General features: G+C 47.9%; 2 protein-coding genes across 14 annotated transcripts in view; one reads left to right on the top strand and one right to left on the bottom strand.

Annotated features, from left to right (window-relative positions):
* DCLK2 (doublecortin like kinase 2) overlaps positions 1 to 6,218 on the top strand; it is a 152,181-nt gene extending 145,963 nt beyond the window's left edge. For 3 of the 9 annotated variants that reach the window (XM_081304759.1, XM_081304760.1, XM_081304758.1), the window contains 2 exons: positions 9 to 125; positions 4,858 to 6,218. In XM_081304759.1, coding sequence (XP_081160885.1) covers positions 9 to 125; positions 4,858 to 5,073 — 333 coding nt within the window. In that variant the 3' untranslated portion in view covers positions 5,074 to 6,218. Of the gene's footprint in view, positions 1 to 8; positions 2,869 to 4,857 lie in introns of those variants that run through there. The other 6 variants (XM_081304763.1, XM_081304761.1, XR_014023359.1 and 3 more) reach the window with 5 other exon arrangements.
* A 4,220-nt stretch (positions 6,219 to 10,438) lies between these two features.
* LRBA (LPS responsive beige-like anchor protein) overlaps positions 10,439 to 14,902 on the bottom strand; it is a 755,692-nt gene continuing 751,228 nt past the window's right edge. For 3 of the 5 annotated variants that reach the window (XM_081304743.1, XM_081304747.1, XM_081304744.1), the window contains exon 57: positions 10,440 to 11,670. In XM_081304743.1, coding sequence (XP_081160869.1) covers positions 11,580 to 11,670 — 91 coding nt within the window. In that variant the 3' untranslated portion in view covers positions 10,440 to 11,579. Of the gene's footprint in view, positions 11,671 to 14,902 lie in introns of all 5 variants that reach the window. The other 2 variants (XM_081304745.1, XM_081304746.1) reach the window with 2 other exon arrangements.

Below are 14,902 nucleotides of genomic sequence, written 5' to 3'. Positions count from 1 at the left end.
TTCTGCAGGACGACACTTCCCAGGAGAACAACATGCACGCTGAGGTCACAGGTAAACTAAAGCAGCACTTTAATAACGCGCTTCCCAAACAGAGCAGCACTACCACCGGGGTTTCTGTCATCATGGTAAGTGGGGCACAGGATCTGCCACAGGGAGCCATGGCATCTGGCCTGACTGCTGAGCTGGCCTCGAGTCCTCTAAGCCAAGAGCTCAGCTCGCTGGGAAGTCGGTGCCTTCCACGTTCCTATGTTCACGGGAGGATGGGCTTACACATGGAGGGCACTCAACTTCCCAGGCTTTGGGCACTGGGGGTGGTGCCTGCAGGTGCCAAGGAAGCCAGACTGACAGGTCCAGGTGCCAGGAGCTCCTGGGCGGCAGCCTCCGCCTTGTCTCCCTGTCTTGTTTAGAGAGAAAGCCCCAATGGGGTGTGCATTGTGAGCAAAGGCCTACTCTAGGATTCACACATTATTCTAAGGGATAAAAGAGTCAAAGGTAGAAAAATTTGATTTTTAAAAAATTGGTGTTTTGTAAAAGACAGTTTGGGAGCTTTTGAAATTACAGAACAACGTTTAAAAATTTTTTTTTCATGATTAGTAAAATGTTACAAAGTAACAAGAATCACTGTTTTTTTTTTCCACTTTTTTTTTTCAATACTGGGGCCTGAACTCAGGGATGCTGTACCACTGAGCTTCATCCTCTGCCCATTTTATTTGAGACGGGTTCTCACTAAATTGCTGAGATGGACCTGGAACTTGTGATCTTCCTGTGGAGTAGCTGGGATTACAGGCATGTGCCACTGCACCCAGCTTCCAGAAGGTTTTTAAAGGAAGCTTACCTAAATAAATAAACACAACAAACAAAAGTGAAAAGTAACATTAAGATAAGGGAAGCCAAAGGAAAGTAACGGCAGAAGAAACTGAGTCAGAAGTGAGGTCAATACACCCACTACCAGCTGTCCAGCCTCAGGGGCGGCCCCTCTCCCCTGGGAAAGGTTCTGTTGGTTTCCTTCCCCTCTGGAGGGAAGACTGTGGCTTCTCGCGGAAACTTGTAGTCTAGGAACTTGATGTAGGAAGATGCAGAGTACACACACACACGAGCACATGCGTGTGCATATATGTGCAACACACCCTTGTGAATGGGAACTGCTCTGCTGTCCTGGTTGAGGTCCTCCACCACAGTCGTAACAGCTGCTGGCCTGTCACTCTCCTCTCCCCGGGGGGAGGCTGCCTTCACTTGGCAGCCCTGCATGTCCCCGCAGTTCCCCCTGCTTCCCTGGGAAGTGTGCTGTCCCCTCCTTCCCCAGACAAAGCGTGGGCCTTGTGACAACTTGCAGGACTTTAGGGTACTCCATGCCAGAGACGCAGGCAGCCTCTGCAGTTGCGGTTTTTTCCCCTAGCAGTTTTAACAGTATTTTGCCAAAAGCCTGGAAAACCCGAGTCAATCAATCACAGAATGACAACTTAAACGCTTTGAAAAGAGCCATCCCGACTGAGCCGACAGTGTAAAGGCTTTTCACATGACTCCCTCATGAGAGCTGGCATCAGGGGTGGGATAAGTAGCATGCAGCCTTGCCACTGCCCACGTCATAAGGCTACTTCTGGGAAAGTTTAGAAAAATGTCAAAAATTGGCGTGCACAGGCTGAGGATGCAATTTGGTGGAAGGGCACATGTTTAGAAATGAGAGGACCTGGGTTTCGTCCCCAGCACTGGGAAAAAAAAATTGGCACAGTCGGCATGCAATGAAAAAACCTTAAGAGGGATTCATTGGCATCAACATAACTATGTTATTAGCCTTATAATTTAGAAGGGAAAATCTCTACAGCCCTGTGCCCAGAATTCACTCGGTGATCATCTGCTGGGGCACCTTTCAACTCAGGGGTCAGTCAGGTTCTGGGATGATTGGCTGCTCTACCTTATGGCCCAGAGCAGCCTGTGTTCTGGATAAGGATGCAGACAGAACCTATATGTGGTTCTCCAATGGTGGTTGTCCGTTTGCTGATGAAGGAGTTCAACAGTCAACTGTCAGTCTTCTCAGCTCTAGAGAAGCTTGTGTGAATGCACCACCCCTTTATTTGTAATTCCAATGGTGATTGTGGAAGCTGCATGTTGACATGCATGCTATGCTCTCTGGTCATTCTGTGCTTTTGGCAGGGTCCTGTCTAACCTCGTGTTCCCCACACAACTCTGCAGGCTGTCAGCTCTGAGGAACTGCTGAATGGTACTGTCACATTCAGTACCTACAGGAGAGATCCATGAAGCTAGTCCCTGGCAGTACCCATTCTCAGGGCCCAAAGTCAGCCTGTGAATTTTGGCTTATTCCCAAAAGTGGCAGGAAGAAGAGGCCTCCTGGTCTTCCTCGCCCAGTCTGGACCTGACCTGGGGCATGGTTGTATGGGGAACGTATGTGGTGCTCTGTGCCTTCATCTTCATCACCATTACCACACGTCTGAGCAGTTTTAAACACATTTTATGTCAAAAAGTAACCACAAAATGATTTTCCCTGGCATGCATATGTCCTCATTACTGGGATATATGAGCTAATATAGTTTCTTGCAGACACAGATGACGGTAGAAATGGGGTGTATGAGTTTTGTGGCTAAATCATTAGACAGCTCTTGTGCAACTACAGACAGGACCCTCCTGCCCCATCACTCCAATGTTTTCTGACCCTCCATGCCCCCAGGGTTGATGCTTGAGGCTCCACTGAGAAGATTTTAGGATAGGAATTGGTGAATAAAGGTCGAAGAAGTAAAGCTGATGCTGTTGTCTGCATTTTATTTGACAGTTTGATTTGACAGTTTGAGAGGCACCTCAGAGTTTCCTCCTTTACCCAGTTGAGACTGTGGGAAATCCCGAAGCAGAATGCTGGTATTCAATGTGCTGTGCTTCCTCAGAGCAGCTCCTAATTCTCGGCCCTTTCCACCCGCATGCTTCTCAGACTCTCTGCTCCCAGGCAGCCCTTAGCTTCCTCCTGATGAGGTGCTTCCTGACATCCTCCCTGCCAACCGAGCACGCCCCTGGAAACTACGTGAAAACTTCTCAGCTCTGCACTCTGCCCGCCTTCCCTGATCCTTCCCAGATCAGAAGCTGGCGAGTGCGAGGGAGGATTCCAATAGTTCTGCTGTTTTCCCTCAGGGGCAAGAGCGTCCTTTAGGGCACGACAGGGATCTTACCAGTGTTTTAGTGAGGGTTTTTGTTGTGTTTCTCCAACTACATTTCCAAAGCTGAATTTTTATCAGTAAGATGGTCTGATGCCAGGTAGCCTTGGGATAAGCGAGGATAATTACATGGGACAGGGCTCTGGTTTCAGGGAGGACCGTGTTTGGGGCGTATACTTCCATTTCCTCGTGACTAGTCCTCAGCCTGCTTAAGGAAGGACAGTGCATTCTGCGGGGTGGCTCCTTTGTTCATCCCAGGGCTCATCCCAGCCTCAGATGAGCAGCGGCCATCTCGTGGCAGAGAAGGGAATGACAAGGACCCTGCTGCCGGCAGGGGCCGCGGCTGGAGAAAGGCCCCGCCCATGGAGCGCCTCCTCCGCGGGGGTGGGGTGGCCGCCTGCAGGGGGCCCCTGGGGGACATCTGGGGTTGCTTCCTTAGTTTAAGATAGACAAAACTGTCCACCGTGTTGCTTCGGTTGAAAGTAAGTCTGGTTTCTGTCCCCGCTTCTCTCCTCCCTTCTCTCGCGCTCCCGCCGCCGCCTTGCTCCCCCCGCCTAGGTCCCGGGCCACGGTACGTACTAACCGCACCGCCACCGCTGCCCGCTCACGCGCTGCCCCGGGAGGAGGAAAGGAGAAGTAACGGGACAGTGGAGGGTGGCTTTCTTCCACCCGGGAATGTGCTGTGCTTAATGGTAGAAAAAAATCAGCGTTTGCTGCCTGTTTTCGGGTATGGGGGAGGCCTGGCCTCCGATTCGGGGGCTGGAAGCAGGTTTCCCCTGGGCCTTGCCCCGCCTGCCGCCTCCCGGTCCTGGGACTGTCCTGGGACTGTCCTGGGATTGTCCTGGGGAAGCTGGTGCTGCTGCACCGAGGCCCGGGAGGCGGCTGCGGGGCCTCTGGAAAGGCCAACTGTTGAATCCGAGTCACAAGGTGATAAACTGCCTCTGGATCACTGTCCCCTTTAGCGAAAGGCGCCTGAGAACTGCCATCTCCCTCACATTTGGAAAATCCGAGGTGGCAGGTTGATGGCCGTCCCTAGACAAGCAGGCAAGAAGTGCTGGAACTGAGTCGGGGGATGAAGGGATGAGGACGGGGGTCCCAGTGAGGGGTCAGAGGGCAGAGTGACTCCGTGCCATTCCGTGGCTGGGTCTCTGCTCCTGTATTGAGGCAGGTTAGAAACGCTGAGGTGTGACAAGATGAAGACTCCCCCTCAGTGGAAGAGAGGAGCAGGTGTGGAGATAATGGAGGAGATTGCTCCATCACATTTCCGGGCCTGTTAGAGATGACACAGCCATTTGGGTCCTAGGGCAGTGTTTATGACATGTGAGAAGTTTCTTGAGACAAGTAATCCATCAAAGACTGAGTGGCCTTAGAGGGTTTGCCGAGTGTCCTGGGAATCTCCTGAGCAGTGATGCTCAGGATTGGGTGTGGCTCAGAACAGAGAGGACCCCCTTGGCCACCACAGGGCACCCGGATGGCACCAGAGTTGCCTTTTCCCTGGGCCACCAGCCTGGGTTGTGGGAGGGCCAGAAGCCACTGGCAGTGGCTTGGAGGGGGGTGTCCCCAAACCATTGCCTCTTTAGGCTCTGGTAGACTGGGTTACTTCTCCTCTTCTCCTCCTGGGCCCCCTGCATGCTGTCGTGCTCTGACTGTGGCAGCTGAGCCTGGGCCAGGGTAACGTGGTCTCTGCCTTTCTCCCCAGAACACGGCTCTAGATAAGGAGGGGCAGATCTTCTGCAGCAAGCACCGTCAGGACAGCAGCAGGCCTGCCTCCGAGCACCCTCCCGCCGCGCCCTCAGCCGAGGAGCCCCCTGTGGCAGCCCTGGCCCCTGCCCCTCCGGAATCTCCCCCGTCCCCCTCTCCTGCTGCTGCCACAGGCGGGGAGCGGGTAGGGACTTGGCGTCGCCACCGAGACTGAGCCCCCTGCAGAGGGTCCTGAGCCAGGAAGGCTCCACTCCTGCCCAGCCTTGCTGTGCCCTGCCCCGAGGGAGCCTCTCTCTTCTGACTGCTCTAAGTTTGCTGGCACCTTCCATGGGCTGCCTGGGGACCAGGAGCCGGCGTGCTGCAGCCAGCTTGCCCTGCACTCTGGACTCTGTTTCCTAGGTGTCGTGGGCCATGTCAGCCCCGAAAAGACATCTGAGGGACTGGGTTGAAATGTCCATGTTTTGGTGCGGTGGGCACCTTGCCGCTTCACGGGCAGAATGCAGCGGATCTCAGGCACTTGGGGACTTGGATGACCAAGCCCCTTGAGATCTCTTCTTCAAGGACACTTGGCGTGCTGTGCTCCCTTTTTCATAGAAAAGACACAGACCTGTATTTGTCCCTTCCTGATGGTCTTGTGAGAAGTGACATGATACTTATCTGACGGGGGCTGGTGGGGATTGGCTTCCTGATAGAAGCAATGAACACCTACGAGGACAATCTGGTCATTGGCCACTAATTCTAGACTTTGCGAAGGACGTTCAGGTACCCGAGGAAGCAACCGGACCATTCGGCTTGAAGCGTTGGGTCACCTGAGACCAGGTGGGCTATTTATTCGTACACGGACCCCAGAAAGTCACATCTTCCCTTGAGGGGACATGGTTTTGCCAAACTTCTCCCTGGTGTGTTAGGAAATAGGAATGAGATGGCCTTCGTCTCTGGGAGCAGGCCGGGCACCTGTGGGCAGCGTCGTCCTCAGCAAGCCAGCCCTGAGAGGAGCACAGCAAACCTGGGGTCCAGAGTCACCCTACGTGTCCTCTCAACTTTTTTCATCAGGAGCCGGCCAGGAACCACAGCAGAGGCACTCACCTGAGGCACAGCCAGGACTGGGAGGGAAGGTGCTCCTCCACATCCTATATGAACCTTCTGGAAGGCTGCTGGCAGTTTTTCCTCCTTTTCCACCACTCTGCTCTTTTTAATGATTGTACATAACCCGTGTATTTGTTTTACCTGTTCATCTTCTAAGCTGGGGTGAGGGGTGTGTAGTTTATTCTCATTGTTAGATTTTTTTGCCTTCTTACAAGTGTCCCTGACCTGCAATAAATATTTCCCTCTTCAGAAAAAGCCATCAAGGATGGCAGAGGTTTCTGTTTCTTGGGAAGGACATAAGAACCAAGCACCGGATGAGGCCTCCACGGGCGCCAGTGTCTGATCACCAGGTGGAGAGGGAAGCGTGGGAAGAAGGTGAGGAGGTGTCCCTTGGCTGGTTTGTGAGCACAGGTGCTCCCCCAGAAAAACAGGCTGTCTGTTCGCAGTACAGGAATCGAATCGGTAGCAGGAAGGTCATGCTTCAATGGGGGGAGGGGAGCAGGGCGGCCACTCTGTGTGTGGCTCCCGTCTCCCTCTCAGGCTGTGCTGGCCACTGTCTGGGCTGCATTCGGTGCCTCGGAAGCTGCAATGCCATCTGCAAGGCTCAAGGTTTCTGTACCCTCAGAAGGTCTGCTCACCTGTTGCTCCAGTGACCTTGGTCCTGCCTCTGCCCCCAGCTTCTCGAGGCTTTACAACCCCAGGGCTTGAAATCCTCCTCCTGGCTCTGCATCTTGGTTCCAGTTGCTGAAGAAATGAGCTGAGCTGATAGGCCAGGTGGCATGATCATTTCTGGGCTGGTGCTGACCCCTGATCAGGTCAAGACGCTGGTCATAAAGTGCAGGTGGGTTTCCCAGGCTCACAGCTATAGCAGGGAGAAACTTCAGGAGGAAGGCAGTTTCAGATTAATGAGGCATGGTTCTAGAACATTCTGCCTGTGTCTTCTCACTGACTGGTTAAAGAGCTCCCTTTTTCATAGCTTTCCACAGAGAGTGTTTTTATTCATGCTGGGGAAGAGCTAATGTAGAGGGAGCAGGCCCCCACCCTGCTCAGAGCCCAACAGTTGCTGCCTCCCTCAAGCTGCCAGGCTCACCAACATTTGCTAAAGGACAGCCAGGGCAGCACCAGCCCCTGGTATCAGGAAGAGGGACCCTTCTTGTGCAGCGCCAACCCCCTGCTAGGAGGGGATGCAGACAGGAAGTGGCACAAACCAGACGCAGCACCACCACCCAGCATCCTTAAGTAGCTGATTCCTTAAAAAGCTAGAGAAGGATGAAGTGATAAAGGAGCAGAGGAACATGACCAAGGTCACAGAATTGGCAAGAGCCAGAGCCACGATGCATCAATCCCATGATGTTTGGGGGCATCCTGTTTACCCAGAGGCAGCAAGGCCTGGAGGTGAGGGGTCATTTAAGTAGTGGTCCTGCATAACAGTTCTGCCACCACAAGCAGATTGTTCACTTGGCCATTTGTTGAGCAAACATTAAAGGTCTGACTTTGTAGAATCCAAATCAAATACAGAAACTGACCTTGGAGTGGGTGTCTCAAAAGGGAAACGGTGAGCTGCTGAAGCCATCAATGGGCATCTGCTGGGCTCAGCAATTAGGCAAGTGTCTTATTCTCTCATTCTGTCTCTTCCAATCTCCATATCTTTTCAAAAAGGCTGCCATGACAGAAATATAAAGAATAAATATATGGATTGAATGCATTTGGCAAAACCCCCCAGAATATTGCCTCGGCTCAAAAGGAGAAATGTGAATTGGGGGATAGGATAGTTCAGGAAAGACTAGCTGTACTGAAACAGAAATGCCGGTTACTGTTCTCTTGGAGAAAGCCCTAGAGCAGTCACCGTCCCATGGAACATAACACAAGTGGCACGTGTTACCATTTTCTAGTATTGCATTAAAAATTTAAAAGAAACAGGTAAAGTTCATTTTCAGAGTATATTTAACCAAGCGGGATGTGCCAGTTCTGTTACATAATTAGCAAGATGTTGCCCTGCTACACTGCCTCATCCTGAAGGTCTGGGAGTGGAGAGTTGGAATGATCCCTGGTTCACTGGGAGTCAGCAAAAGTGCTTCATCTTAAACCGTATCATGAGCACTTGTGCAGATCTGGTGGTAGGAGCTGAGCCCTCCCAGTACAGTTCTGTTCTGGGGCCTTGGTGTATGAGGCGCAAATAAGGCGCCAGTCATCCAAAAGAGGGCAGCAGGATTGGTGAGGGGGCAGAATCCCCGGCAGCCATGGTGGAAAAATCTGCAAGGTATTAGAGAAAACTTGAGGCACATCATTCCATGCCCTCTTGCCACGTAAAGAACTTTTCTGAGCCAGGCATGCTGACGCACTCCTGTAGTCTCAGTGACTCAGGAGGCTAAGGCAGGAGGATTGCAAGTTTGAGATCAACCTAGGCAATTTGGTGAGACCCGTCTTTAAATAGAAAGTCAGATACGCTGGAGGTGTAGCTCCATGGTAGAGCACTCCTGAGTTCCATCTTCAGTTCTATTCTGTGGAAAGCATGCAGACTTCCTTCAATCTCCCTGGATGGTCAGCCTGAAGTCCAGTAGGAGGCACGAAGGTTCAGCATTGAGAGAGGCATTCTAAGCAAGAGTCTGTAACAAAGTGGGCCAGGGATAGACTCCACTGTTTTCTACAAACTGAAAACCTGGCTCTTGGAAATGCGTCAGTGTTTGTTGGTAATCACAAAGCCTTCTGTTTGTGGAGTGTTTTATCCTCTCTCACCTGAGCCACTCATGGCCTGAGAGATGGATACTGGTGACCTATGTAATAAGTAAGGTCAAGTCTTGGCACAGGCGGGAGCTGGGACTTGGGGCTTTTGGCTCCCAGGCAAGTAGCCTGTAATGAGGCTGTTCCTGTGGGTGTCAGAGGTGCCTGGGGGGATCGTATGTGTCATTAGATGGGGTGGGGAGATTTTTTTCTCTGGAGGGAGGTTGGCATGTGTGACCTTGCCTCATCTTGGCAGAGGTCTTTGGTGCTATCTTATGATAAAAGGCCTTGTCCTCAAAGACAGCCGTGGGAAGTGAAGTCTCTCCAGTGCCACATGGTTGAGGGGAAGAAAAGGGTCTATCTGGTACAGAGCCACTCGTTTGCCCCTGTCACGCCCCTTCCCAAACACAGCTCCTTCATTTGGGCTGGAGCTGGGCTCTTGGGCCTCCCGAGGTCAGCATGGTCTCATCTTGACAGAGGAATCTGGCAAATCTGGGTTGGACACCTCAGCACTTAGGTGGAAGTTGGGTCTGAGGAATGTCTCTCAAATAATCCAAGTTCAAAGCTGGAGGGCACCGGCGTTATCCACCAGGTATGAGGAAAGGCCAGTCCTCCCCAGCTCTCCCACAGCCTTGGTTTGGGCCAGGGAGAATATTCCTGAACTGGAGACGAGAGATAATTCATGTTTCTGGTATGTGATCACTGAGCTCATTAGGAGTCAAGGGAATGTTCGTCTCCTTCCTTAGCCGTTTCCAAGGAGGCAGGCCGCCCAAGGCCAAACCTGGTCTATTTTCTGAGCCCTCTTGCTCCGTCCCAGAGATCTGGTCACATTCCTTAAATAACAGATTCTCAGACTTGATGGATTGGTCATATTTGAGTGAGAATTGATAGGGGAGGGAAGGAAACTCTTTAATTTCTCGGTGCGAGGCATTTTAAAACCAGGCCTAAATTACCATCAGGAGGGGTCCACTGTGCAGGCCCATCAGTGCAGCCTCTGTTGGGGGTCACAAAGCTTCATCCCCAGCCACCTCTACCCAGATATTTTTCTATTGCTTTTTTTTTAAGAAGTTAAAATTGGATAAAGTATATGAATATTGAGCAAACACTAAAAAATATCATGTTAAACAGGTTCTATCATTAAGAGTCCTGTGTTGCGGCTGGGGCTCAGCAGCAGAGCGTGCGCCTAGCATGTGAGAGGCACCATTGAATTACTTATGCCCAGTTAATATTCCATGGTTGACTGTGGCTCTATGAACAGCAGAGGCAGTGCAGGCGCGGGTGTTTTTAGGTTCCAGGAGGCAGTGGCTTGGTCAACCTTGCTCCTGTAGCTTATGAAGAGGGAGGAGTGTGCTGTCTGGCTACACTCCTTGTCCTCTGCCATTTTTCTCCATGTTTCTAAAGCATAATATTTACAAATTTAATACCAGTGAGGATGTCTAGTATAGTTTACCATACTTGGCATTTCTATGGTTTTAAGACGTACCCCCCCACACACACTAGTGTGTCTATTGTCTTTCTTCTTAATGGTTTATAAAATAATGTGGAGCTTAGATGGAATGGCAGAGTCCCTTGTTTGGTCATATCTAAGATTCAGGGTTGGGTCACTTGTGAAGCTCTCAATGACAGACACTTGGCCAGAGAAAACCCGTTTTCATCAGCAAAGTGAATCAGAGCTTGGCATTTTCTTTGTGAATAATTGTTTTATCCACATTAAAACTTAAGGGTGAAAAAGATTTTTAAACAATTCAGTTACAAATTCCATTTTATTAACTTTTTCTGTCAAACTGTTCATTTCAAATCTTTGCTTTTAGAGAATATATGAATGTGGGAGGGGGAGGAGGGACCCCTCTAGGCAAGCTGCCTGGGAAACAGAATGGCATTTCAACTCAAAGTTCACAACATACAAAGAATTTATTTATGTAATACAGAACTTTTCTCAAATATTTTTCACAGATTCCATACAGTAACCTACTAGAAAAGTAGAATTATACAACACCAAAATAACATTATTTCTTAGTACAAATCGCTAATCAAAAGGAAGGTAGAGAGTTTAATAACAAAGAGAAGGTAGGACGGTGTTGCTTAAGACAGCAGCTGGTGGCCTCTGCACTCAGACCCCAGTGGCCCTGCTCTCCACAGGGACACAGGCAGGCCTCTTGAGCTTTGGTACTTGCATTTACTTTCAAAGAAAAACAAAGGCTGTGAGCCCAAGAGCATCTCCATCACTTCATTGTGTTGTGCTATGAGGACAACAGGTCAGGAAAAAACGGTAAATATTTCACACTTGCTATAACTTAGATCCTTTGTTTACCACACAATAAAATACAACAGCCTCCCCCACACCATAATTTTCTAGACTAAAACATGCTTGAAGAATAATATTATAGAAATAATTCATTGAGATGTTTTAAATTACATTTACCATAATTTAAACATTACTATTTAAATCCCAGAAATTTCAGCACTGAAGAAGCACAATTGTTTGGAAAAATTCAGGACCAAAAGTACACCATAAAATCCTCCCATCCCATTATTATAACCTGTTTCCCTGTTGCTAAAATCATATTTCTCGAGATTACAGGTAAATGGGAAACGTTTTTTTCACAATATAGCTAGAATAAGTGGGCTTATTTGTTCCACTGTGCATTTCCATAATTGGTGAAAATAGACTTCTCATTATGACTAAAAATATAGATTTTTTTAAAACTACAGAACCCAGCAGCCAGTTTTCTGCTTTGCTGTTCCCCCCCAAAAAAGTCAAGCAAAGTCTACAAAAATAGCAATTAACTTTAAAAAATATTTTGCTTGTTCAAGCAAATTTAAGTTACATTCAGATGTGATAGCTATTTCTTAGAGAACGATGCTCAGGGTCTCTCCACTGCTCAGGCTGGTGGCAGCGGAGTGCCGTCACCATCAGTAGCGGGTTTGGTATTCATGATGCCACCGGTTAAAGTCGTTGTAAAACAGCACGATGCTTCCCGAAGCCATGCCAGAAATGATGCACCTGGGAGAAACACAGAAAACAGGGTTTGCACACCGATGCTTCCTGGGGCTTTTGGCCAAAGACTTGCCTTCCCCAAGCCCATTAGGCTGAGGGCAGCAGTCAGACTGCGACCCGGTGTCAACTGTGGTGTTTTCTTGATGCCTGAAAGAAGGATCTGGGAAAACTCGGGTGCTGCCTGCTTTTTCATGGACAAGGCAAGTACAGCCAGTGTGCAGAATGAGTCACTACAGCCTGAGTCAATGCCACCATTCCTGGGAGAGGCTGGCCTGTAGGATGAACCTATCCCTTTATACAGGCATCCGAACCATAGGAAAAAACTGAAGGAGCAGGTGGCACACACCAAGTGACAAATGTCATCTCTGCCAGGACAAAAAATGACACGGAATGAGTGCTGACCACTGGCTGTGGCTCAGTGGCAGAGCGCTTGCCGGGCTGGGCTCTCCCCTGCAGAGGAATCCTCTGGGTCATCATGTGCTGGGTATGGCCCTGGTCCTCATAACAGTGACTGCCATTGTCCCTGGGCAGGGATGAAGGAGAGTAGTAAGGGAGCAATCAGGGACCTTCCCTGCGGCTGCTCCAGGGCAGAGAATATCAAAGTGGCAAAAGTAAGTCTTCCTATATCGGTTATTAGTGTAAAAAGATTAACTGTCCAGTCAGAAGGTCGAGACTAGCAGAATGGATAGAAAGTATGATCCGACATGCTGCCTACAGGACACTCACGTGGACACAAATATGTTGAAAGTGAAAGAATGGAAAGGGATATTCCATACAAACGGTAACAGAAGAGCTTCAACAGTATCCGAAGTGGTTATAATAACATGAGACAAAATGGGTTTTAAGTAGAAAACTGAGACACTTATTGATAAAAGGGTCAATTCATCCAGAAAACAGAATAAAACATATGCATTAAACATCTGAGCCCAAAGAGGTGGAGCAGACACCATCAGAGCTGAAGGGAGAACTAGTTCTACAGCAATAGGTCGGACACTGCAGTCGCCTACTTTCAATGAAGAGCGGAGCAACCAGAGCAAATAGAGTCCCTACAGTCTCAAAGGTAAGCCACATACTGGGCCTTCAAACCAGTCTCAATGATTCAAAAAGACTGAAATTATACAAAGTATCTCTTCTGATGGTAACAGAATGAAACCAGGAATCAATAATAGAAGGAAAACTCACAAATATGTGAAAATTAAACCCCGGGTCAAAGAAGCAGTCATAAGGATATCAGAAAATGACAATACACAACGTCGAAATTTACAGGATGCAGCCAAAGTGCCAAGATGAAGTTCACAGCTGCAGATGTGTCCTCTGACCCTTGAATCGATGACATTAGGTTGCACCTGGCAGCTCACACCCATAATCACAGTGACTCAGAAGGCTGAGGCAGTGCAAGTTCAAGGCCAGCCTCAGCAACTTAGCAAGACCTTCTCTTAAAAAAAAGAACAGGAGATGTAGCTCAGTGATGTGCCCCTGGGTTCAATCCCCAGTGTCAAAAATAAACTAAGAAACTGAGCCCAAGGCTAGGAGAAGGAATAAAATAATAAGGGCAGAGAAAATAGAATACAACAGAAAATCAAAACACACTGACAAAGGAAAAATAACTCCAGAAAGTAGGGATGTTACTACCAGTTTAATATGAATAACAAAGTTATTAGGAACAGTTGGATCCCAGCAAATTAGACATCCTAGAGAAAACGGACACATTCTTGGAACAATATACCCAAACTGAATCACCACAAAAGAGAGAACCTGAATAGACTTAAAACTAACAAGATTGACTCAGTAATCAAAAACCTCCCACTAGGGCTGGCTAGGGGCTGTGGCTCAGTGGCAGAGCGCTTGCCTAGCATGTGTGAGGCACTGGGTTGGACCCTCAGCACCACATGAAAGTAAATAAAGGAGGCCTCAGAGGGCCCCTTGCCTTAACAAAACAAAATCTCCCGATAAAGGAAAGCCCTGGGCAATATGGCTTCACTGGTGAATTCTACCAAAAACTTAAAGAAGGGTTAACACTAGTCCTTTTCAAACTTTTCCAAAACATTCAATAGGAGGGGCCCCTACTAACTCATGCAATGAGTCCAGCATCTCCCTAATACCAAAGTCAGAAAAAGAGACCACAGACGAGGTCCTTATGAATATGGATGCTAAGTGCTAGCAAACATATTAAGACTTACACACCATGACAAAGTGATAGTCATACCTGGAATGTAAGGTGGTTCAATATGCAAAAATCAACACAATACACCACATTAACAGAATGAGCCAAAAAATCCACATGATCATCTGGGCTAATATTGAAAAAGCCTTTAACAAAATTCAACATCTTTTCATTATTAAAAACACCAGGAATCAAAGGAAATTTCCTCAAATGACAGAGCATTTATGAAAAATCCATAGCTAACATCATAGTAATGAAATTAAGTTTTTCCTCTATGATCAGAATATGCCCATTTTTACCATGTGTATTCAACATAGCACTGGAAGTCTTACACAGTAATTAGGCAAGAAAGAGAAAAGGAATCTACATTGGAAAGAAGTAAAAATTATCTCTGTCACAGATGACAGGTAAGAAATCCTTAAGATTCCACATTAAAAAAACAAAACAAAAAAACCTTGATAGAGCTAATAAATAAATTCAGCAAATTTGAAGGTTTATAATACACACAAAAAATTGGTTGTATTTTTACATACTAACAATGAATAAAAGAGAAATTAAAAACAATCACACTTATAAAAACATCAAAAAGAATGAATTACTTGGGAATAAATTTAAGGAAACAAAATACTTGTATACCAAAAACTATGAAATGTTGCTGACAGAAATAAGGGAAATGAATGGAAACAAACCCCATGTTGAATCCATCCCATGGGCTAGACAACCTAATATTGTTAAGATGTCGATACTACCCAAATCTCTAGATTTATAGTAATCCCTACCAAAATGATTTTTTTTTCCAGAACTAGAAAACCCATCCAAAAATTTATCAGGAATCTCAAGGGACCCCCAACTAGCCAAATCAATTTTGGGAAAGAAGAAAAAAGTGGGAGGTGTCACATCTTCTAGCTTTTAAACTTACTACAAAGATATAGTAATTGGAACTGTCATAGTGGCATGAAGACAGACACAGGGACTAGCAGGATGGAACAGAGGCTTAAAAATAAAGCCCACATATATGGGGTTCAATAACTTGATGAGTGCCAAGACCATTCAGTGGGGAAAGGACAATCCTCC

Source organism: Spermophilus citellus (genome assembly GCF_964194105.1).
Source record: "Spermophilus citellus genome assembly, chromosome: 8".
Lineage (NCBI taxonomy): Eukaryota > Metazoa > Chordata > Mammalia > Rodentia > Sciuridae > Spermophilus > Spermophilus citellus.
Note: the sequence above shows the minus strand (reverse complement) of the source record. Positions and strands in the feature narration are given on the sequence as shown.